Source organism: Rattus rattus, chromosome 5 (assembly GCF_011064425.1).
Source record: "Rattus rattus isolate New Zealand chromosome 5, Rrattus_CSIRO_v1, whole genome shotgun sequence".
Taxonomy (NCBI): Eukaryota; Metazoa; Chordata; class Mammalia; order Rodentia; family Muridae; genus Rattus; species Rattus rattus.
In genome coordinates this window covers 15,098,505-15,124,470 of record NC_046158.1, presented here as the reverse complement: position 1 = coordinate 15,124,470, position 25,966 = coordinate 15,098,505, and the positions used below count along the sequence as shown (strand labels likewise).

At 42.5% G+C, this 25,966-nt stretch overlaps 1 protein-coding gene and 1 pseudogene across 1 annotated transcript; one reads left to right on the top strand and one right to left on the bottom strand.

Annotated features, from left to right (window-relative positions):
• LOC116900048 overlaps nt 1-25,966 on the bottom strand; it is a 194,218-nt pseudogene that overhangs the window by 1,558 nt on the left and 166,694 nt on the right.
• On the top strand, nt 764-10,147 carry LOC116901351 (phosducin-like protein). Its single transcript, XM_032903198.1, has 4 exons — nt 764-920; nt 2,502-2,678; nt 4,019-4,200; nt 7,788-10,147. The coding sequence occupies exons 2-4, from the start codon at nt 2,507-2,509 to the stop codon at nt 8,337-8,339; spliced, it is 906 nt and encodes a 301-aa protein (XP_032759089.1). The 5' UTR covers nt 764-920; nt 2,502-2,506; the 3' UTR covers nt 8,340-10,147.

Below are 25,966 nucleotides of genomic sequence, written 5' to 3'. Positions count from 1 at the left end.
GATGCTGTCTCTCACAGTCTGAACAAATAGCTTCTGATGAAAACGTGCACGTAGACAAATTTGCAGAAACATATAGGAGGTCCTAGAAACGTGAATAGAGAACCTCCTTCTTCAAATTAAGAGCCCTGTATTTTATATAAATCGAACATTCTTATCTTAATTTACACACGGTTTTAAGAGCAATTTCACAGTTGTGTACTAGACACCCCAACTAAGCAGTTTGAAATCATCTGAGGTTTAACAAAAGTTTTCAAAAATAGGGTAGTTTCGGGGTTGGGGATTTAGCTCAGTGGTAGAGCGCTTGCCTAGAAAGCGCAAGGCCCTGGGTTCGGTCCCCAGCTCCGAAAAAAAGAAAAAAGAAAAAAAAAATAGGGTAGTTTCCTTGATCTCTAGAATTTTCAAAGGTTATCCCGATACATAACTGAAGTACTCTGTAAACTGTCGAGTCAACTATTTGACCAATATTAGTTGATACGAGTTACTCAAATTTCTTCAGTTGTCCACGCCCGTTTCTTGTCCAATAATCCAATTCAGGCTGTCATACAACTTTTGCCCTTTGAATTACTTATTCTTGAAGAAATTAATGTTTTTGAGCTATTTTTCGCTTTAATATTCATGTGTAACTTTTCTAGGAACTTGGAACAGAAATAAAGTTTTCTTATTTTAAAGTAGAAGTACACACCGAGGTGTTTTGTCCTAAGCTAAGACCCGTAGCTTCTCCTCAGACGCCGAGATAAGTTTCTTGTGATTGGGCAGCGTGTGTCCGCCGTGACGCCGGAAGGCCGAGTGATTGGTCCGCAGAGTCCACTGCAGCTTTTCTCTGTTGCTCAAGGCTTTCGGTCTCTTCTCTTTCTCTAAGCGAGCGTTCTTCGTTGGTGACCGGAGTTGCTAGTCCAGAAGGATCAGACTGAGTGAGCGAGGTAACTAAGCGCACAGGCGTGGGCGCGAGGAAGCAGCCGGCCTAGACATGGGTGGAGCAGGGGTTTGCGCGCCTTGGGCGAGCTACTTTGCCTCCGGGCTCCTGGATTCCAGTTTCTCCCGTGCGTCTCAAACTCCTTTCGAGACTCCGAGCGTTTCCTCATCAGTACCGCCCTCCTCATCTGCCCTACCCAGCTCCGTCTTCCACGCTGCCCCGCCTCCTCAGCCCGCCCTTCTCCCGCTCCATTCTCCAGGCTGCTCCTCTTCAGCCCGTCCCTCCTCAGCCTTGCCTTCCTCACTGCTCCGCCTCCTCAACCCCGCCTTCCTTATGGCTTCGTCTTTCTCCACCCTGGCCTTTCAGCTCTGCTTTACTTAGCCTTCTGTCCCTGCCCGTTTGTCCCATAAGCTCCGCCTTCCTGGAAGCGTAGCCCCGCCCTCCTCACTGTCCTACTTTCTTTTAACCCTCCTCCCTGCCCTGCCTCTCTTGCAAGCCTTTCACTGGCCCTGCCCAGCTCACTTCACTGCTGCTCCCACCCTCTTCATGATCCTCCAGCTCTTCAAGTTTACTATCCCCACTTGAGGTTTACCATCTGCTCTGCACATGCATGCCACTTTTGTCTGCCAGTGTGCTGGCGCCTCTCAGCAGCCCAGCCTCCTTAGTACACTCCACTCTGGCCCTATTTCACCCATTGCACAGCACTGATGTTTCTTGGACGGAGTTGTGGCCCTCTGGCACATCCCTGACAAGGAGCTTTCAAAAGTTTTCTTCCTTTCCTTGGTGCTGGCACTTTCCTCTTGATTGTTTGTTGTTCAGCCCGCACAGAGATCCTGACTGTGTGGGAGAGAGGTACACTGTAATAGTGTAAATACCATGTGCTGAGTCTCTTAAGGCAGTCCAGTGTAGGGATGCTTAGAGGAAGGACGTTTTGTTTTTGTTTTTGACTAGTCATTCCTGCTGGATTCTTAAACAGACTTCTAAAGCACTGAATGGAATCTTTCCTCAAAATACCTGGGTCCTAGGTGTTCTTTAAACATCTGACTCTTACTTAAATTTTGTTGTGGAGACTTGCTTTAGCTGGTCAGATTTGGTCCAACCTCAGACCATTTATCTAGGCTCTTAGTGAGGCAAGGAAGGAGTGAATGACTTAGTTTCAATGGTATACCTACCCTTGGTAGTCCCTTTTGAGGTTTTCCCTGAGGACTTTTTCCCGATTTGTTAGCTAGCAGTCTTAAAACTAAAAGCGTGTATGAGTAAAAACCATGAGCAGTAGATTCCTCTTACCCAGTCCACACCAGTAGACAGTAATGTACCTCTCAGGCTCCTGGAATCACACATCTGTGGGCCTGTTAACAGCTCCAGTGTTTGTGGCGGAGCTCGGCAAAGAATGTGCCTTATCTAAGTCTTGGTTTTGCCTGCTCTAGCAAAAGCCTGGTAAACTATGGCATAGATCCAGGGTTGGGGTTTGCTGAGATTCTGCTTATGAAGACACCTTCAGAGTCGTATAACGTTGTGGGGAGTCAGTCAGTCCAAGTGTCTGGTTCGTGTCTTCTTTGCTCCAGCCAGATACATTGCTCTCTTCTAGGTGCCATGACAACCCTGGATGACAAGTTGCTGGGGGAGAAATTGCAGTACTACTACAGCACCAGTGAGGATGAGGACAGTGACCATGAAGACAAAGACAGAGGCAGGGGAGCCCCAGCCAGTAGTTCCACGCCTGCGGAGGCTGAGCTGGCAGGCGAAGGCATTTCAATCAATACAGGTACTGAAGGCTCTGAGCTCTGGAAATGGGCTGGAAAAGTGGCCTTTGAAGTATATCTGTTAGAAGTCCTGCTCTCCTTTCTCCAACTCCAGTCCCACTTTCCTTCCAGAGATAACATAGTGTAGTCCTTCATTGTGCTTGCTTCTGCCCTTTCTCTGTGCAATGCAAATCTGTATGCATATCAGCATGGAAGGGAACTGGCTGGAGCGTGTTTGACAACCCGTAAATCGTGTATCTGAGTATACTGGTGGGATTAATTCCTAGAAATGTCGTTTTTACACTGATAGTTTTCTTAAGTTAAAGTCTGTTTTATTATTGTATGTATATGCATGGCCTGTATGCTTGGTTACAATTCCAGGATACCAGTATGGAGAGAAGAGGACTTTTTTGAGTGGGTTCTCTCATCTTCACAGTTAAATTCCAGGGATTTATTTACTTCAGGTCTCCAGGCTTATACTGTAGGATCCCTGTGTGGTGAGTCATCTCAGTGGTTCTTATACTACTGTGTATTGTTTTTAGTTTGTAACTTTCTACTTCTGGGGATTGGCCGAGGGCTTTGTTCATGCTTTGCAAGTGCTCTACCACTGACCCACAGCCCAACCCACTCTAACATCCTAATATTGTCAGATTGCTTAAGTTGAGGTAATGCTTGTAGTTTAGCCAGCAACAGTATTTTTTCATTTAGTTTCTCTCCTTCTATGTTTAACAGGTTTTGAAATTTTTGCCACCTTTTTAGAGATAGTGTCTCATGTCGTTCAAGCTGGCCTTGAACTCCTAATCTCAAATGATCCTCCATCCTCAGTTTCTTCAGTAGGGATTCCTGGCATGCATCACTATGCCTAGCTTATTATTTTTGGAGTATCTTTTATGTCAAGATATGTAGAACTGTCTGATCTTGCCCCCTCTTGCCTTTGGGTGCTGGGGATCAAATCTACGGCTTTGTGAATGCTTGGTTAGTACTCTTGCAGCTGAACTGTATTCACAGCCCTTGGTTTTTGGAGGGAGGATCTTACTATAACTCAGGCTGAACATGTGATCTTCCAGTGTGGAATGCTGATATTGCAGATGTGGGCTACCAGGACCTCTCTGTGTCGAATTCCCTTCTTTCTACATGTTTCTTCTTTACCTTCGAGTAGATGAATCATAACTTGTAGGATGTTGAGCATTAGGTTGGCCATTTAATTCCTGCAAAGTGCGCTGCAGTAGACCTCCTTGTGCCCACAGAGGCCCCTGCTAACTGTGTCATAGATACAGCAGGCTCCGTGCCAATGTGAATCCTGTCACAGATGTCAGCGGCCCAAAGCCCCTGGTCTGTTCTCAGTTATGCTCGTCCTATTCAGGTCCAAAAGGGGTGATCAATGACTGGCGCCGCTTCAAGCAGTTGGAGACAGAGCAGAGGGAGGAGCAGTGCCGGGAGATGGAGCGGCTGATCAAAAAGCTGTCTATGAGCTGCAGGTCCCATCTGGATGAAGAGGAGGAGCAGCAGAAACAGAAGGACCTCCAGGAGAAAATCAGTGGGAAGGTAATGGCTTCTTCAAGGCTTCCCTGGCTGCTGGAAATGGGCATGGTGATTCAGGAAAGGAGGAAAGTAGATTTGACTCCTGAGGTGCATTGAAATGCAGGGCAAAGCTGGGAGCCCTGTTATAACTTGGGGTGCATCTGGGTTTGCTCTCAACTCAGCTATACATTGTTATGGCAAAGTCTCTTCCTGAGCCTATGCTTTTATTTCATGCTAGATGAGGTCATATCCCTTATTTTTCCAGGGTTCTGGAACATATATTTCCTAATTGTGTTCATGATTATTTTGTGGAGACAGTAAATAGAATAGACAGTCTGGGAGATACTTGAGCCCAGGCCCCTGACACCTTATCTTATCAGCATTAAAGGTCTCTCTTGTTCCTCTGACTATGGAAGAAGTGTTCCTGAGTGCCTCAGATCAGTTAGCAGTGGCTTAAAGCTGTCAGGCACTGGGGCCAGAAGAAGGGTTCAGTGGAGAAAGGAGTTTGTTAGACAAGCCTGGTGACTTGAGTTCAGTCCCCAGAACCCATGTAAAGGAGGGAGGAGAGAACTAGCTCCACTGTTGTCTTCTGACCTCCATCTGCATGGAGAGCAGGCACACAGCGTAACAGGAAGTTGACTTTTTTTTGCTGTCAATAAGAAATTTACTTATTTTAAAAAAATCCAAATGCTGGCATTGTCCAGAAAATTTTAATAGGTTTATTTATAATTGTTATAAGGTTGAACTGTTGAAATGTATTCACAGAAACATTTTGCTTGCGTTAATGCTTTATATCTTGCATTTATATTAAAAATTCACACACAAATGAACGTGAAGAAACTGCCAATACCTGATTCTGTCCCCTATGTTTCCACTCGCAATCATATACTTAGGTACCTTTGACCCCATGGAAAAAATATCTAACATTCAAAACTACTGATAACAGGAAGAAGAGGAAAAAAATTTTTTTGAGAATGAAATGTTTCCCCTCATAGTGGACACTTAAGCACGTTCTCCGCGTATGTGGTGTGCTAGCTGGATGTCTTATGGCATAATTGTTACACGTTTAGCATGGACAGCACACAGGTTGGTATCTTCAAAAAGGCCAACCAGATAGGTCTCACTTGCCTCCTGCAAAGCACCAATAGCTGCTCTCTGGAAGCGCAGGTCTTTTTGAAGTCCTGAGCAATTTCTCACACCAGACGCTGAAAGGGGAGCTTGCTAATCAGAAGTTCAGTGGACTTCTGATAGCATCTGATTTCACTGAGTGCTACAGTACCAGTAACGATGAGGTTTCTTCACCCCTCCAGTAGAGGGTGCACTCTTGCGAGCGGCTTTTGTAGCCATTTGTTTCCTGGGTTCTTTACCTCTAGTACATTTGCGGGCAGTCTGCTTTGTACGAGCCATGGTATGGGCACCTCCTTACTTATCCCCTCTTCTCCTTCAACTGGAGCTCAGCAAGCAAGAACAAGTTGACATTTAAAAATATCAGCCAACATGAGGATGCAGATAAAACTAAGTCGATCACTTTGACTGGGGAATGATTTCAGGGCATAAAACCTAGACAAAGGCGGTATCAGCTAAAAGATGCAGTCAAATCATCCAAACTTAGAGCAATGGGAAGAAGATTGGTAAAGAGAATTCAGAAAGATGCTGGTTATGACACTACTGATCCAGTGTTCCAGTTTAGTGTGGCCCCTGCTTACCACCTCTAGTCTATACAGGGTTAGTCAGAGATGTATTGCTGCACCAGGCCAGGAGAAAGATCTGTCAGGTAAGCTGGCTATAGCATAGTGTGCCTGCTGCTCACAGCTGTTGAGCAGAGACACCAAAATGAAACAGCAGTCATGTGACCACAGGTCAGTTGTAAGAGATTCTGCTCTGTCTGACAGAAATGAGGCCGGAGGGAGGTCAGTATGATGTATGTATATCAATTTGTAAAAATGCTTTGAAGCATGAAGAAATATTTATAAATTATTAATTTTTTTCTTTTGAGACAGAGTCTCACTGTGCTGGCCTAGAACTCACTGTGTAGACCAGGCTGTAGATCATAAAGACCCATCTGTACCTGCCTCCTGATTGCTGGGATTAAAGGGGTGGAGAGCTACCATGCTCAGTCATTATAAGGTAGTTAACATTGCCTAGAGACAAAAGCAGGTTATGAGACACCCATAGCTGCTGCTGCACGAGTAAGACAGCTACAGTCAGCTAACTGGCAATAAAAAAGCAGAGCCTGGTAGTACATGTCTAATTCCACTACATGGGAGGCTAAGACAGGCTCAGGATTGTTTGTTTGAAACCAGCCTGGGATACATAGTGAGAACCAGGCTAGCCTGTTCTACACAGGGAAACCTTGTTTCAGAATTGAAAAAAAAATTTTTGGACTGGAGAGCTGGCTCAATGGTTAAGAACACATGTTCTTGCAGAGGACCTGGGTTTGATCCCCCAGCACCCACAAAGTGGTCCACAAACATCCATGACTCCGGTTCCAGGAGATCTGACCTCCAAAGGCACCAAGCACTCATTTGGTGCACATAAATATATGCAGCAAAACACACATAAAATGAATAAACCTTAAAGTGCAATTTATCACTCGTCATGTGTCATGTGGATGTGAGCTGTGTTCCTTTGGAAGTTCCTTAATTGTGTTGTCTTTTCAAAAAGAGGTAAGAGTGACTAGAACTTAGTCTAGACTGACAGGAATGCTCAGAGGGAACGTGGTACTATGTGGTGCTGCTGTATTGGAATGAGAAGCAAAATGGTATTGAAGTTTCAAACTTGAGTTTCTAAAATCTAGTTTAAGGGGCTAGAGAGATGGCTTATTGGATAAGAATAGACACTGCTCTTAGAGACCCCAGTGTGGTTCTCAGAACTCAAAAGATGACTTCCAACTGCTCCTGGGAATCTGACACCCTCTTTTGAACTATGTAGGCACATGCATACCTCCCCACACACATACATATATACACATAATTAAAAGATAAAAAGAGATCTTTAAAAGTTCTAGTTTGAATCCTAGTCTTGTACTTTATACTTGTGTGAATTTGTGCAAATAATGTAAAATCTTTGGGTTAATACCTACATTTACAAAATGGAGTTATTAAAGTTCTTCCAATGAGATTAACTCAAGAATTCAGTCATAGGTGAATTCAGTCACGATGGCCAAGGGCATAAGTCTTAACCTAAATCCTGCAAGTTGTCCTCTAACTTCCACAGGAGCACCATGGTATGAGCATGCTCCCTTCCCCTGATCCCTGAAAGTCAAAGTAATGAAAACATTTCAAAGATGATCTGGAAAGAAGATTCAGCTGTTAAAAGTACTTGTTTTTATAGATGATCCAGGGTTGGTTCCCAGCACCTATGTGGTGGCTCACAACCTTTGTAACTGCAGTTCCTGGGGAGCCAGTGCCCCCTTCTGGCCTCCACAGGCTCCAGCATGCACCTGGTGCACATAAAATACACCTCTATCCATACAAATTTTAAGAGACGATATAATATGAATAAGACACTAGTGTGAAGCCTCATGTTTCTAAGTACTGGGTACATATCTACATCAATCACATATGTTCCGTGTCTGTCTTGGTTCTCCATGTCTGCTGGTTTTCCTGCAGATGACTCTGAAGGAGTGTGGTATGATGGACAAGAATTTGGATGATGAAGAGTTTCTGCAGCAGTATCGGAAGCAGAGGATGGACGAGATGCGGCAGCAGCTTCATAAAGGGCCCCAATTCAAGCAAGTGCTTGAGATCCCCAGTGGAGAAGGATTTTTAGATATGATTGATAAAGAGCAGAAAAGCACCCTTATCATGGTTCATATTTATGAAGATGGTGTCCCAGGGACTGAAGCCATGAATGGCTGCATGATCTGCCTTGCCGCAGAGTACCCCACTGTCAAATTCTGCCGAGTGAGGAGCTCGGTTATTGGGGCCAGCAGTCGTTTTACCCGGAATGCCCTTCCTGCTCTGCTCATCTACAAGGCGGGTGAATTGATTGGCAATTTTGTTCGTGTCACTGACCAGCTGGGCGAAGATTTCTTTGCTGTAGACCTTGAAGCTTTCCTACAGGAATTTGGATTGCTCCCAGAAAAGGAAGTCTTGGTGCTGACATCTGTGCGAAACTCTGCCACCTGTCACAGTGAAGACAGCGATCTAGAAATAGATTGAACTGATAATCTAGTTCTGTAGCTGTCTCATTGTTTGGGCTAGAGGACACATGTCTGTATTTATTTCTGTCCTTCCTGTCTTCTGGCTTTACAGCTGCTCTTTGTAGTCTGGTTTAGTATGTGGAAAGTCAAGAAACTCAGATTAAATCAGAATCCTGACTCACTTTGTGGCTAGCAGTAAAGCGATTTCTAATTATATAAACAGGAAGCTGGGTTCTTGAGCTGTTTACATCTCTAGCGTGACATCTCTGAAATTGTTTCCAGTCAATATTGACATGGCACCCTTGAAGGCAATGTCTTGAAAATTGTCTTCTGATGACCTCAGAATTCCAGCAGGTCTGAGAGTAGAATTCCCTAGTGAGTGTGTTCTGTGCAGTGTAAACAGTGCATTTCCATAATCACTTGATTGCAAATCATGTTTACTTGCAATCAGACTCATAGCTGTACTTATTTTCTCCAGATCCTTCTCCACCAGGGTCCATACAAGGTTGGGAATATAGCTCAGTGGTGAACTCTTAACCTAGCATACACGTAGCTCCAAGGTATCTGATTCCCAGCACTGTCAAAACTAAAGGTTCCAGATGGTGCCTGATGCTGTAGTTAGCAGTGGTCTCTGCTGTGGGAGTCACTGGTCCAGTCCAGCATAATGAAGTATGAACAGGAAGGGATGTTTTCTTGCTGACTGCTGTCATGGTGTTGGGAGGCAGGCATCCTATTGACTGACACTGGTGTGTAGAGCTTGAAAACCTCAGTAGGAGGACCTTTCTGTATCCTGCTCATCAGCATCTGTTCCTCTGTTATTTAAAAAGGTAACGCTTTGTTTAACCTCAACTTTTTAAAAAGCTTTTTTTGCCTATTAGAAAAAAATTCCTATTTACTAGAGGAAAATTGGCCAAAATACAGATGCAAAAATGGTTTAAAAATATAATTCTGCCACCTGAATACTGTATGTTTTGGTACCATTCATATATAGGGTTTTTTTTTTTTTTTTTATGTATTATAGGGTTTTTTTTTTATGGATTCATAGGCTTTGGTTTATCTTTAAATGACATTGGGATCATTCTGAGCATACTGTCAGATAGTATGATCAGTTACTAACATCAGAAGTTTTTCATGCTATTAAATACTCTTCTGTAATATTTTAATAACTGTTGATATTCCATTGACTTGCTGAAATCTGTTTGGTGTTTGGGTTTTAGAAAGATAGCAAACTTTTTTATTATAAACTTTCTATTATGAAACATGTTTATCATAGAACATACAATAAAAATTAAGTTAAAAAGATATTTAAAAAGCCATAAAATTTTACTATTGATAATTACTGTCACCATTTTTACAGATATCTTTCTAGCTTTATGTGTATGTGTGTATTTATAAAAGTCATCATCATTCAAATTTTTTCTTCCTTTTAATTACTCTTTAATGTTCTAGTATCGGGAAAAGAAATGAATCTGGAAGTAAATATTAGCTTTAGTTCACACGTGAGTTTTTTGGTTGCTCAGAAGCTAGCAGGAAATGAATCCTGAAAGTACCTGTTGGAGTTAATCAACAAAAACAGTATCATTTTCTGACTAAGGAGCTCATTGTAGAAGTGAAGACAATCATAGGAGCAGAGACAACTGATGTCAATATTCTAGTTTATTTTTTTCCAGTTTTTTTCCCCATTCTTAATAACATTGATAGTTACTGAATTCTGTGTTCTACTTTATGTAACAGTACATACTAAAATACTTTGGTATATTGTAAAGTTCTGAATAAATCAGTTGCTTTATAATTCACCATCTAAATAAACTATACCATATTGACTCAGCCCGTATATCAGATGTTTAAATTCCCAGCATTTTGCTAAAACATTTAACACCTTTGTGATTTGCACTGTGTTTTGCATCATTCATAGTATAGATGTTTAGAAGAGTCACTGAAAAAATTGGCAGAAACACTTAAAAAATTTCTTCACAAAATAATTTTGATAATTTCATACACAGATATAATACATTTTGATTATATTTACCATACTACTCTCTTGACATCCACTCCTGCTGATCTTCCTTTTCCCAAATAGTTTTTATTTCACTTTGAGGTCTTTTTGAGTTTTGATGGTCCACTGAGTTTAGTTACAGTTGCTTACAGGAACATGAGTAAGGGATTATATTGACTGGATCTGGGCAACTTACGAGCGGCTACACTACTAAAGGAAATGTCTCCCTTTTCCTCAGCAACCATTAACAGCCAATAGCTCCTTAGGAAGGGGTGAAGCCTCATGAGCCCCTCTCCCATCCATGACATAATTATTCTATCATATATAAAAAATATATAAACAACATTTTGACCATATTCTCCCATTATCTTCTCTTATTCCCTTCACCCTCCCACTCATGCTGCTACTCTGCATGCAACAGGAAGAGTCCAGGAAGACAGTGTTCCACACCCTTTCTCCTTCATTCAACTCAATTCTTTCTGACTCCCCATCCATTCTGTTCCCTGAGCTTTGGAGGAGATATAGATGCCCTATCAGGCTGACCAAAAAACAGTCAGTCCTTTTCCTCAGCCCTTTGACTAGCCGTGAATCTACAGAAATGGGTGCCCGCTGCAAAAAGAGCTTCCCTGGTTAAGCCTGACAGCAGCATAGAGTTATGGGTACAAACACCAATATTCGAAGGTGATATGATAGTCATGACATGTCCTCTTAGAAGACAGCATTAATAGCATTATAGGTTGCTTTCTATTGCTATAGTAAACACCACAACTAAAAGCAACTTGGGAGGAAAAGGGTTCATTTCAGCTTTCACTTTATAATCCATCACTAAGGGAAGTCAGGGCAGGAACTCAAGGCAGGGACCTGGAGAGGAGCTGAAGTAGGAACTCTGCTTACTGGCTTTCTCTCCCTGCTTTCTTATGCAACGCAGGACAACCTGCCTATGAGTGGCACCACCCACTGTGGCTGGGCCCACCTTCATCAATCATTTCCCCTATTAACTAATTTTGGTTTTGTTTAGTGTCCCATAGATCTTAATTGGGGGTGCCTATGTGATCCTGAATTTGAAACTAAGTATTGGAGCCTGATGGACGCACCAATAGATAGACAACATGTCTTCCCCTCTACTGGACTCTTTCTGTCCCATGCAGAGTAGCAGCATGTGGTACAGCCCCATGAGGTTTGCAGTGTTTTGAATGAGAAATAACCCTCAAAGCTTTTGACCACTTGGTGTCCCCAGTTGGTGGAGCTGTTTGGGAAGACTAGGAGATTTGGCTTTGCTGGAGGAAGTGTGTCCCTTGGGCGTGGCCTTGGAGATATTTGGAGTTTCTCTGTGGAGCCCTGGCTGTCCTGGAATTCACTCTGTAGCCCAGGCTGGCTTCAAACTCAGAGATCCACCTGTCTCTGCCTCCCCAGCACTGGGATGAAAGATGTGCACCACCATGCTGGCTGGGTTTGAGATCTTAAGGTCTCATCCTACTTTTTTCTTTCCTTTTCTGCTTTGTGCTCATGGTTAAAGATGTAAGCACCCAACTTCCTGCTCCTGCTGTCCTGCTTTGCTACCATGATGGAATCCTACCCTTCTGGAATGGTGAGCCCTAATAAACTCCAACTTTCCTTAGTGACTGTCCCGTGTTCTTGTCATCTCCAACATCCTGGTCTTTACTTTTATTTTTATGTACCACTCACAAACTACATTCAGGTAATCTGACATTGATACTATTTTCCTTTTGAGAAAGACTGCTTATATCCATGTCTTGAAGTGCTCATTACTCTAATAGTCTCAAAGTTTCAGGTTTGACATTAGAGTGTTGGATCTGTTTGGATAGATATTTGAGCATGGTCAGAAGTAGAAATCTAGTTTCAGTGTTCTGTACCCCGAGTCACCAGGAAAATACAAATCAAAACCACACTGAGATTTCATCTTACCCTAATCAGAATGGCTATTACCAAGTAAATAAAAAGCAATGCCAAGTGTGATGCCTTGTTCCTGTAGTCCCAGCACTTGACAGCTAAGGTATGAACATTGCCATGAGTTCAAGGACAGCATAGGCTATAGAATGGGACTGTCCTAAAAACAAACAAACAAACAAACAAACAAACAAACAAACAACAGCTTTCTGGCTCAGAAGGGCATTTAACACTTAACTCAGGCCTGAGAACCTGAATTTCATCCCTGGAACCCACATCATAGAAGTAGAGAATCAACTCCTGAAACTTGTCATCTGACCTTCATAGGTACACACACACACACACCCATGCACACACAAGGAGTTACACTTCGCAGGGTGATGGCACTACCCTGAAGAGACATGAATTATTTAACAAAAATCCCAATGCCGGGCATGGGAAATCTCTCCTTGACTTGGAGCATTCACAGGAGACGCCTAAAATAATTATCATTGCCCTTTGACTGCCTTCCAGAACTTGAAGGTTAGGTCCTATTGCTGAAGACACCACACACTTTAGATACAGGAGCTTGAGAAATTGAACTGATCTTGAAGCCTCCTCCTTCATTGTATTGGAAGCTGACAAGAGGGAGAAATAATTCATAGTTTTACCTTTATGTAAAACCTACAAAACCACAATGACCAACCAGTCACCTCTAATAGTTCAGTGGTGGCATTTTTATCTCAGGGCTAACCAACTTAGGTAGACTTAAGGCCAGCTCATTGAGATGGAATTCACTATAAACCTAGACAGCTACCCATGGCTAGAGAGGTCATAGACCCTAGAGGAGAACCTACTATGGCCCTTTTTCTAAACTAATGGTGTTCTAAGTAATTTTCCTTATAACCACAGATAAATATAGCTCTTGCCTTTCATCAAAGAAGCTTCTTTTTTTTTCCAGCAGATAGAGACTATTACAGTTGATCTAAAGAAGAGCTAACACTTGGTCAATGGCTGTGGAGAGACAGAGAATCAGTTTTCTCCAAGGACAAGATCCTGCCTAGGTTATTCAACCTTAAGTGGTCAGACCTTGACATATGTACGTTCAAGCAATGCTAAATGCACTCAGATGTTGTATATGCACGTGTACATACATACACATATATGTCAGTGTGTAATAATAAAAGCTAAAGAAGAAGTCATGAACTTTGGAGTGGGGCTGGGGACAACAACGGTGATGACGACGACAACTACCATAACAGGAGTTAGGTGGGTAAAAAGATAAAAGTATTATATACGCAGTGCAGATGTGTAAATTTCTTTAAAAAAGAAAACTATATAAAAGGAAGACATGAAGGTCAAAAGAGTCCTGGAAGGAGTTGGAGGAGGGATTTGGGGGCGGATATATTAAAGATACATTGCATACACTCATAAAAATTTTAAAGAAAAGAAAAATCCATATCTTGCCAAGTCACATGGAAGTGCTGGTTATAACTAACCATAGCCACATGGCGGCAGTAGAGGAGTGGAGATAAGTGGTTCGGCTGCTGCCTGATAACCAGCACAGCAGATTGGAATCTTGGAGGCTTGACAGTAATGTGAGAATAGTACCAGAGCATTTGTTCCTAGAGACAAGAGCAAGAAAACATTGACCTCACACACTTTAGATGGTGAGTGAAAATAAAATGTTATTTGATGAATACCACATGCACACACTTATCTGTATACATGTTAAATTCTCGTCAGTGAAGGGCGAGGAGAAACAGGCCCAAAAGGAGGAGGGAGTGATGTCCCAACAGTGATGTCTGACATCAGATATGCAGCTCCCTACACAAGAGCTGCACAATATTTAGCTGAAATCCAGTCCGATGACTCATTAGCCTGTATTGGTGAGTGTACGCAAATGTACTGAGACTCTGTGTCTGGTCAGTGTGTGAGAACTTTATATGGATTATAGTAAATAATTCTCACAACAATTTCTGAGAGATATTGTTCCAACTGTCTTTGTTAAGCAATTGTCCCGAGGTCGATGGACTAGTAAATAGTAAAGTCAAGAGTTAAATGGAGGAACCAAGACATATGTGCAGGAAAACACCATTACAAAGCCCGATGCTTTGTACACTAACTTAAAAACGAACTGAAAGGCTTAACTTATAGTTTTCCTGTGGTGATGCTGGAGATTAAACTCAGGGTTCTCTGCCTGCCAGGCAAATGATGTCCCACCAAGTTATACCACTGGCCCCACAGACTTCATTCGAAGGACAAAGGCAACTTGTTTCAGAGATTCTTCTTCTCCATGTCTAAATCTCATTCTAGAAGTTCAGGGCAGTTCTGTGACAAGAGACCTTAAAGGAGAGGAGCTAAGTCATAGGATGTGGAAGGTGAAGCTGAGGATATTTTGCAAAGGAGTTAATGACTTCTAGCTTTTCTTTGTTATTCTCTAAAGGGGGAGAAAAGTAAAAGAAAACCCAATGAAGAGCCCCCCTACCTAACCTAGTTAAGTTTTTATTGCTGAGATAAACACCATGACCAAAAGCAGTTTGGGGAGGAAGGAGTTTATGTCAGTCCACCATGAAGGGAGGTCAGGACAGGAACTCAAGCCAGGGTCCAGGAGGCAGGAACTGAAGCAGAGGCCGTGGAGGATGCTGCTTGCTCTACAGGGTTTGCTCTGCCATGTTTTCTTCTGCCACCCAGATTTACCCGGGTGTTGGCACCTTCCACAGTAAGCTGTGTTGTCCCACATCAATTATTAATCAAGAAAATGTCCCACAGGCTAATGTAATGGAGACGTTTTCTCAACTGATGCTCCCTCTTCCTGGATGACTCTAGCTTGTGTCAAGTCAGCACACTATTTTACTGACTGTTTTCCTCCTCTTCTTCCATTGGTTAGTAAGAATCCTTCTAGGGCTTTTCCTGAATGCCCACCCATGCCCTACCTTCTAAGAAGGGAAGAGAGGAGTGCTGTGTAAGATGAAGGTGAAGCTCGCCTGTGAAATAGCTTCCGAGTCTTGCTGCAGTTTATGTTGGCCCTTGTCGACATTCAGATCTGTGAAGCTGTGTGCAGAAACATGCGTATGTGATTGCAAGTCCACATGTGCACAGGTGCGGGCAGGCAGGTGTGTGTAGATTCTGTTTGGTTTCTATAAATACACAGTCTTGAACTATGGACCCAGAGTGTGCACTTACATCCACATTAGCAGATGAGCATCGGTGCAAGAGCCAAGATCCCATACAATTGTGCACACGTTGGTCATGTATAATCAAGTGCTAGCATTTAGAATTTAAATTTTAGAGAGTGGCAACCACTCACACATTTCTGTTCACAGTGGCACATAGAATTATGCACAGCTACTGTGGCCCATGTTGCACATTCATATTTTATTGTCTGCCTGTTCTTTGCAAGCCCTCTAATGTGGGTCTGTTTGTGTACACACAGTAAAAACCAATGCTTTCTTTGATCACACAATCTCCCCCTCTTGCACAGCTCCCAGCTCCCACGGCCTTTCCTCTTCTTACATATACTGCATTTGCATAGGCCCTCAGTAGATCAGAGATGTGTCATCATAGAAGGGCATGTTTTCATCTAACTGCCTAAGTGTCATTTTGTGCCTAATGGCACTACTGTGTAGCTGCCATGATGGAAAAAAAATCACAGCTTCATAAACACCTTCGAACTCATGCATAGTATCTGCATGCAACCATCCTCAGGAAGACAGAGTGCCACAAAATGAAACTTATTTTTTGTCCCCCAAGGGTACCGTGTGCCTCCCTCACATCACAGGATCGAGTGGTAGCAGGAGTCAGAGCTTGTCCGGGGAGGACCTACAGAGGGAGTGACTGACCATGCTTTGGGCTCAAGACCCTGGGAGCACCTTAGTCTCCATTTGAAGGCAACATCCACGTTCCTCAGGCCTGTATTCCTGGAGCAGGAACACTAGAGACTAGTTACTCTTATGAGGCCAATTTGATGAGGGTCAGGGTGATTGGTGCTTCCTCCAACTCAGAAGCTTTCAGGAACACTGTGTATGGTGATGGTGCTGCTTCTTAGTTCCAGTCTTATAAAAGCAAAATAATAATAATAATAATAATAATAATAATAATAATAATGAAAATAATAATGATAATAATAATAACAATAAATAAATAAATAAATAAATAAATAAATAAATAAATAAATAAAGAGTCAGGCTGAACTATGGAATACAAGATAAATAACCAGAGAGTGCAGGAGTTTTACAGGCAGCTTTCAGGACCAATCCTCCTGCCAACTGTACCAGGGCCAGGTGCTTCTTCAAGTGTTATAGGAGTGCACGTGTAGGGATGGTGCTTCAGGCAGCTGTGGAAACATATGCCTCTTCCTATGTGTTTGTGTGTATGCATGTGTGTGTGCATACACTTGCTAATGTGTATGATAGAAATACAGAAGAGTGTTTTTTGGGTGTGAATATTTCCAGCAATGGATTTGTTGTATATTGAGTGTGTGTGTGCGCGCATGCGCGTGTGTGTGATTTGATGGAATTATGCCTAATGCAGCATTTTGGGTGGGGATGACTTCATGACGGTGTTAGAGCAACCATGAAGGAAACATTTTCAGGACAAAACCTTTCAGTGATTTCCTACTGCCTGTTGAATAATGATGGAACACCCTTATTTAATATGCAAGCCACAGACTGTCTTTCTCTTTCCCAGATCCTTAACCATTAAGCTTTCCTTCACTACACTGACAAGGCGACAGTTAAACTGAACTTGTAATCATTGGCTCACAAGCTTATTTCACTTCCCTGCCTTTACACACACTTGCTCCCATTCCAACAGCAGCTCCTGCTTCTTTTCAGTTCTCACCCACGTTGCTGGAACCAACTCACTTTGTGCCATGAGTACCCCTAATAGCTCCCTCAGTCACTCCTATTCCAACTCTGTGCCTGTCCTCACACTCTTCCGGAATGATGTTGAAAGACATTTAAGAGGGAGATAATTCATCTGACTTAGATGAGTTGTATAAGGGAGGGTGGGAGCATTGTCTCTTTTTAGTGTGGGAATATGTCTGTTTCTTCTTTATTCTCCAGGTTGGGCTCTGTTACTGTCTTTCTGTCACTTTCTCTTCTCAATAATTTGTTTCTTTATTCATAAAATAGGTTCAATATATAGACAAGGCTTCTTGTTCCTTCTAGTTGGCTTTTAGAATCTATAAAGTTATGCATCTGGATCTTCACTGATGCTAACCATGTGGAAGAACCCATGCACATCCTCAGTGATGATGGACAGCATTGTGTACCTCAGAAACTTTCCTCTAATCAAGGTCAGTCTTAATAAGGGACCAGGGAAGGACCAGGCTGTTAGAAGGCCTCACCTTGACCTCCTGAGGCCTTTGGGATATTATGTATATGTTCTCATCATGACAATTTAAATAGGTCTAGTAGTACAGGTTTGCAATCACAGATACTTGGGAGATGGAGCAAGAGGATCACAAATTCAGGGCCTGCTTGGGGTATAGAGTAAGCTCAAGGCTATCCTGGGTAACTTATTCAGACCACATATTACAATAAAAAACGAAGAGGGCTGAGAACCTAGCTCAAGTTGTGCTTAGTATGTATGAGACACTGAACTAATTTCCCCACCACCCACCAAAAACAGGTTCCAGTTCACAAGGAAATATGGCAATGAACCATCTTGCCAAGGACTGAGTATGATCTTAGGATGTGTTACTCCCAGGCTGAGATAATTCTGAGCAAATAGGAATAAGATAAACTGTTAGAATACCCATGATGTTCTCTAAGATTTGAGTAAATGTTTTAGCTGCATCATTTTCTTTATTAGTCTGTGACTTTCAATAATGCCATAGTTATATATAGAGAAAGAGATAGATGGTAGTGGAGGAAAGGAGAGTGGAAGGGAGGAAGGGAGGAAGGGAGGAAAGGAGAGAATCTGTGGCTGATGTCTTAACCGTTTCTTCAATCTAGGTGCTAGATTGCTGGTTCCTTTCTGAAGGGGTGTGTGGACGGTAAGCCCAGTCTCTGGTTAAAGCCTGCAGAAGTGATTCCAAGGGGATTCTCTTGGGACTCATGAAACATTGAATCCTACACCTTACCACACTGTCCTCCATTTGCCATACTCACTCAAGGGACTGAAAAGGGGATCAGGCAGAGTTGGCCGTGTAGCATCAGCTGTCCTCTACCTGTCTGCACTCCCAAGTTCATTCTCACCCTGTCCCTGAAGAGAAAGGCTTCCTAGGTAGATTCAACTGAGTCAAGAAGACAAAGGAAATCCATAAAAACTGTGAGCTTTGTTGGGATGAACACCCAAGAGCTCTACTTCTAGAGGGTTCACTATGCCCCAGGACTTGGACAATCATAGTGACCATTGCTGTGGTCAGAGTTATGGTATTTCTTTTCCTAACCTCAACATTACCTTTGGATAGTATATCACAACACAAAACACTCATGATGTCAACCTTGCCCCTCCATTTGTTAATCTGAGAATGCTTGTAACCACTAATGAAATTTAGCTATTAATTCCTACTGTTAAGTTTGAAGAAAAATTTGACCACTACCCATAACTCAAAAGCTTAAATTAAAGTAACTGTAATGTCAGTTGGATACCTAGAATATTTATGTATCCAACTCGGTGTTTATCTAACTCAATGTTGGGAACAGAAGGCCATAAGGGATAACATGTTTAGAGATGCTGGATATCTGGTGTGAGTCAGCTAAAACATGGCTGATACTGGACATTCACGGGGCTATGAGTCAGCACAAATTAGCTGACACCACATGTCTGAGAACCCCCAGAGGAGTAGTGATATAAAATCTGTTATGTAACTTTTCCTGGCAGAATTCTGAATAAACGTGGCTTTGAGCCAGTGGCTGGGAGTTCTTTGTCTTTGCTTTAGCTGTTGCCAGCCTGCGTGTCTGTCTCTCTGTAGTCACAGTACCTCCTTCCTTGTGGCCTGTGTGTGGGTCTGTGCCTACCTGGATATTGACCCGTGTGTCAATGTGTGCCTACATGGTGGCCTGTATGGTGGTGAATAAAGTGTGTCTGCCTATGGACCCCCACAATCTCTTCAGCCTCTCAACATGGTTGCAGAGACACAGAGCACACAGCCTTCAAGGGTGGGTATTTGTTTCATCATATTCAGTCATGCTCTGGCATGAATGGATTCTGAGGATGTTATCCTGAAGTTCTGAGGAACAAAGAGCATACCCTTTGGCAGTGGAAAAAAAAAAGCAAAAAACTAAATGGCTAGAAATCTAGAGAAAATTGGAGGTAAAGTGGATCTCATTTGGAGTTTCTAGAAATTAGCATCTTATATGCACTGGGGAAAGTAAATTCTGATGTTTCACCAGGTGACATCTAGGAACTTAAGTGTTTTGGATACCGAGGAACTCAAAGCAGCTCCATAGCAACATTACCTGGTCTTGGTGCTTTCTTTAGGTCTTGCTCTAAAATACCCCAGGTTTCTGCTTCTGTTTGTGCATTTTAATTTCCCTCCCCTATTTGTAGTCCCTTCATTAATGACAGGAAACAGTTGAGTCAGAGGAACACCTATCTTTATCCCCAGTGACAGTGTCTTCATCCTTAAGGAGCTTCCTGTGGCCAATCACTGTGCTCCACCCCGGGCAGCAGAATCGATGGCAAGTGCGCCGGAAGGCTTCCTTGACTTCCTTGTTTCTAAGGCTGTAGATGAGTGGGTCGAGAGCTGGAATGACGAGAGTATAGAACACTGATGCCATCTTGTCCGTGTCCAGGGCATAGCTGGAGCTAGGACGCAGATACATGAAAATAAGGGTCCCATATAGTATGGCTACAGCTGTGAGGTGAGAGCTGTGGGACCCTCAATGATTCTTGGTTGCCTCTCTTATCCCAGGTTTCTGTCCCTTACCTAGAGATGCCCCCCACCTTCTCACCTTCATCAATTGCAGATCTCCATTCATGGTCATGGTCATCTAGCCTTTACTACACCTTTACTACACTACACTATACCTACACTAGCCATCTCTCATGGCCTTCACTGAACCTGATCCTGAACCCCCATTTCTCTCCACATTCTCCCTCCCTCCCAATTCACTCCCTGAGCAGCCTATCATCCCAGGAGACCTCCATTCTCATGCCGCCTCTCTTCTACTTCCATCAGACCCCTGAACTATACAGGTGAGCTTCCCTTTTTCACCCATCTCCCCCCAACCCCCTGGCTGAGACCTCTGGGCCAAACCAAGCTGCTCTGAGCAGCCTGCCGTCCCAAGGGGAATCTCTTATACATCATGTGACAGTACGTCAACTAGGAAGAAGCAGCAAGCATGACATTCAGTGGGCATTTTTGGAAAAAAAATCAGTCTGAGGACCTCACAAATTGTTCACCATGATGCTCTGAATTCCAGTGGGAAGATTAATGGTGGCTACTATGTGGTTAATATGTACCTGAGAGGTATCAGCAAATGGTTTATTTTGAGGTAATTAGGTGTTAAAAAAGCATATGAATGGTAAGTGCTAACTTGGACGATGTGTGCTCCTGAAACACGTGGCATGACTTACCAAGGACTGATCTGGATATGACCATGCATATCTAACAAACTATTGAATTGATCTCTGTTGTGCATGGCATTCAGGATTTACGCAGGATATGAAGTGTATACAAGCAAGGTAAATTCAGTGTCAATGAGAGAATTCAGGATTCATATCCCTCTCTTGATAAAGAGTTCTGTGAATGATGGATGCTTACATTTTAAAGCTTAAGAGGAATGACCACCAAAAACACTAAAATTGAATGCCCTGTGAAAATGCATTTCAGAGATCTACTGGCCGGAAGTTTGACCTGTGTGCCCGTAATTGCTCTCTGTTCTCAAACCCTGTGGGATTTTCACGAGGTCGTTGCTACAAATACCTGTCTAGGGACAGGAAGAGCTTTGAGAATTCTTCAAGCTAAGAACCTAAGAAACTGGTGCTGCAGGTTCACCTTGAACACCCTTGAGTGGTTGGTGTGATCTGCTTTGACCTCTGCTGCTGGAGTACTGAGTGGCTGAGCTACTAAATTCCAGTATGAATGCAGTGACTTACAAGGACATGCATGTGAACTTTGCTCAGGAAGATCCTTCCCCAGAAGAAGCCTTGGGGAAAAACTACAAAGATGTCCCCATAACTGCTAGAGACCTATAGAACCTCTACAGCACTCCTGAGGCACAAAATTAGGAAGTCTACCAAAATATTGAAGAACAAAGAGCTAGAAGACAAAAAGAAGACATGAAAGAAATAATTGCATCCTTCGAATTCTCCCCTGAAAACAAACATGAATATCCAAACACACTGTAAAAGCCTTTGCTTTACATGCTCAAAGAGGGAAAACATTAATATAAACAAGCTAGAAGGCAAAAGGATTCACAGAAAGAAATAAAGCAATCAAGAAAAGAACATTAACTGGATATAGAAGGTTCCCAACAGAATACAAGAGAAGCTTTGCAATTCCATAATAAGTCTCTAAATACAGAAAAACACTGAAACTGGACAGAAACCTTATAGGTATATAATCAATGTCCCAGCTCAAAAGGACCAGTTTTTCAAAAACACAGTACTCTTAAAAGGCATGAAAGATTCGCAGGAGAGAGAAACCCTACAAATGTAATGAAAGTTGTAAAGCGTTTTCACAATGTATTATTCTACAAAAGCATAAACGAATTCATACTGGAAAAAAACCCTGCAAATGTAATCAATTGGGTAAAGCCTATTCAGGACATGATAATCTCCCAATGCATAAAAGAATTTACTGCAGAGAAATCATTCAAATATATGAATGTGATAAAGCCTATTCAAAAAACTGTAGTCTCCAAATACACAAAAGAGTCCATACTGGAGAGAAATCCATCAGGAATGGAACTCTCAATATTTTAAGCTGAGTAAATGCAAAACACACACTGGCCCTGGTCAGAAAAGGAAGACTGAGTTTCCATACAGAGGTTCTAAGAGGTTTCCCTCTTGCTGAATATGCACCTGAAGGGATTGTGCATGAGGCAAATCCGAACTGCTGGGCCTCCAGGAGGAATCTGAAAATGAAGGGTAAATTGGTGCTTGTCCTGATGGGTCATTGTATTAGTCAGGGCTCTCTCGAGCTGAAATCAACCACAAAAGAACTTAAAGAATGGGTTCTTTGAGTCTCTATATAGCCAGATAAGGGAATTTGGTGATGACTTACAATCCGTAGTCTAACTCCCAAAATGATCAGCAGCAGATATGTGAATTAAATCCAAGGATCTAATAGTGGCTCAGTCCCACAAAAAGGAGACAGGAAAAAAGAGACCTTTAAAAGTTATTCTTCCAATGTCTTTATGTAGGTTTCCAGCCCAACAAGAAGGTGTGTCCCAGATTCAAGGTGTCAAAACAATCACCATGATCTGGATCTGGGACTTTTAATACCCATCAATGTTCCAGATGACCTTGAACTTTCAGAGATGCTCTTTGTTCTTAGTCTCCTGGAAAGATTCATAGCCACTTTGCCTATAAGATCATTAAAACTGCCAATCCAAATTCAGGTCAAAAGGGCTCTCCCTACTTGTATCTCTCAGCCTCAAGATCAGGATCAAAGGTGAGCCTTCCAATTCAGGATTGTAGTTCATTCCAGATATAGTCAAGTTGACAACCAGAAATGGCCACTACAGTCATCAAGAATAGTTTCATGGAGATCAGTCAAGAGAATCTGAAAGACCTTGAGCTAAAGTCTGTAACGTGTCATGCTTAGCCTTGGGAGGACTTGTCCATCAACCCCCTACTCCACCCAGGGGCATGCTACATTTATCTTAAGAGTATTACCATCACTGAGCATATTTCTGTTATGTTTCCAAGGTGAGCCACAAGCTGTAGCTCTGTGCTGCTAAATCTGATGCTTAGCCTAATTATTGTGTTTGGTCTTTGGTTTGAGGTTTGTTTGTTTGTTTATTTATTTATTTATTTGCCTTGGGTGCTTGGTTTTCTTTTCTCAGTTGAGGTTTTGTTATGTTTTGTTGTTGTTTTTGCAATTAATTTGCTATTTTCAAGTTTACAAAGTATAAAAGGTTACAGATGGAATCCATAGTAGGGTAAAGCCATTCTCCTGCCACCTGTAAAATTGAATCCACTAACGCTCCTCCAATCCCCTTTTGTTTACTATTGATGAACAGTCAGGCCTGGGAAAGGAGGACATCATTAGACTATGTCTTGCTCCTGAATGTGGTGTAGAGCCCCATCCTCCGTTCATCTCCTACTGCTCTGTGGGATTAAAGTTGTGGAGAAGGGACAAGTTCAGAGCCTAATCTTCACTTCAGGGGATATAACCAGCAGTTGCAGTCTCTGGCTTCAGAACTAAGAGCTGGTTATCCTGCAATAATAATTGATTAAACTCTAGTTAGAAATATTTTGGATTTTTTATGGAAGGAGACTAAACAAGAAGTTTATGAGGCAGGGTGGGATTGGTAGGATGAAGAAAAGAAGGAGAAGGGGGGAACAGGGAGTCTCTAATTCCATACTGGATTTACTGATAAACCACTTGCCAGAGGCATCAAGCTGTTCTCCATATTTTCAGAGGCCTATTTGGAGTTGTAGGATCTCTCTCTCTCTCTCTCTCTGCCATTTGAAAAAAAACCTAATCCTTGCTGATTTTGTAGCACCAGAGCTGTCAGTGAGTTTATTTGGGATGATCTGCTCCACCCATTGAGATACTTTTAATAAAGGAGAGAAAAACTGATGTAAAATAGCTACAGATTAATAGCTGGGTCTTGCCTTCCCAGTAGCCACAAAACCAGCAGTTACAAACTGCAGAGGATTGCAAGCAAAAAACTGGTCAAATAAGATATGGGAAATGTTCATTTTAAATGCCTTTTTTTCTATAAATATGCACTGTGTTGGGACCTGGCAAGAGAATCTTTTAAATTGGTGCTTGTCAGATACAGGCACACTTAGGGTGGCTTCTCTATAAAAAGGGATGACAGAATCTGTAGTCCAACTCCCCAAAATGATCAGCACAGCTGTGAATGTCCCAGACCCAAAGGGAGACAGGGAAAAAAGAGCCTTTATTCTTCCAATGTCTTTATGTGGGTTTCAGCTGAAGGTAGAAAAGGTTGACCACCATGACTGATGGGACTTCCTATTCCAGACCAGTTAGAGGCCTTAGTCTCCGCGGTTCCTTAGCCACTTTGCCTTGGACTTTGGCAGAGTCTCTCAGCCTCAAGTCAGGATCAAAGTATTCAGGGTTATGGAATATTATCAAGAATAGTTTCCCAGGGATCTAGTGTGCCTTAGCCTTGGGACAAAGGGGCATATTATCTGCCCTGAGGAGTTTCCAAAGCTGTAGTCTGCAAAATCTGACCCTAAAGTTTGGTCTTTGGTTTTGAGGATGTGAAAAGACATATGTTTTGTTGTTGTTTTTTGCAATTAATTTGTTTGACTTAAAGGTTACAATGAATCAGAGAGGTGAAAGAATCTGATAAGCCAACAGACAAGGCCATGCATGGTGGATGTGAGCTTGGCCCATCATTCTCCAAAGCAGTAAGGCAGAGCATTGTTCATTAACTGATATGGTTGCGGTCTGAAAGAAGAGATGCAGTGGTAGATAGGTGGGATCAATATTGTCAAATGATTTTAGGTGACACAAGGACCTCTGAGAAATATTGGACTACTACCTTTTCTGTGTCCATACCCAAGGGTTTATTTGAGAGAATCGTCACTCATTGATAGATGTGGCTAATGGTCCTGCCTTCCCATCATCAATTATGAATGCTATAGTAAAACCCTGACCAGGGACTCCACACCTGCCTCCCACCTGGGGTGCCACACAGGTTAGAGAGCATGATTGTCACCCATGGCAGAGAATAAAGTGAAAATCAGTCACTTAGTTAAGCCTTTAGCTTGGACAAAGCCTGAACAAGATGATTCCTCCACCATGCATTTTCACCCAGCCAATAAACCATTGAATATTGGCCTAAACCAATAATGTCAAATGATTTTGGATATTACAAAGCACAAAGCTTTCTTTACTCCTCCACCTCCCAAGGGTTGAGGAAAGAATAAGCTAGTTTCAGTTTTTATCCCTCCTCTTCACCAACAGGTTGCTGAAAATCGGATGATTTTCCCCTTGGGACCCACTTTAAACACAGCATCAGCCGCTCACTTGCTTTCCCCTGCTACTAACTCACAGGTGTTTCCACGCTTAAAAAGGACCACCTTTCCTCCTGTAAAATTTCCATCCTAAGCAAAAACTATTGCTCTCCCTTTGCAGGAACTTGGAGGGGATGGCTTTGTCAGAGTACAGGCAGAGTTCCTTAAGCAGACTCAAATAGAGAAGGGAATGGGGTCCTATACTGGTAGTTACTCCACCTTTTGAAAGCAATTCCAATGTATTGTCCAATCTTATAATCTCACTCTGCATGATATCCATATGATCCTTATAGATGATCTTCTTCCTGAGGAGCACAGGCGAGTCTGGGATCAGGCTAGGGCACATACAGATGAAATCCACCAAACTGACACTTCCCACACTACTGGGACCAAGGCAGTCCCCAAGCAGGACCCTGAATGGGATTAAAACAACCCAGGGTACATTAAATCTAGCTATGGATCAATTTATGAATTTTCTTCCTGCCATGAGTTTGTAAAGCCTCTCCTAAAGCAGTAAATTATGAAAATGTAAGAGAGGTCATCCAGGACAAATACTGATCTTAATTCCCAGAGCACCTTACCAAGACTTTTTGACAATATTACAGTCTGGCCTCTCAGACTCCAGAAGGAAAACAACTCCTTCTGACATA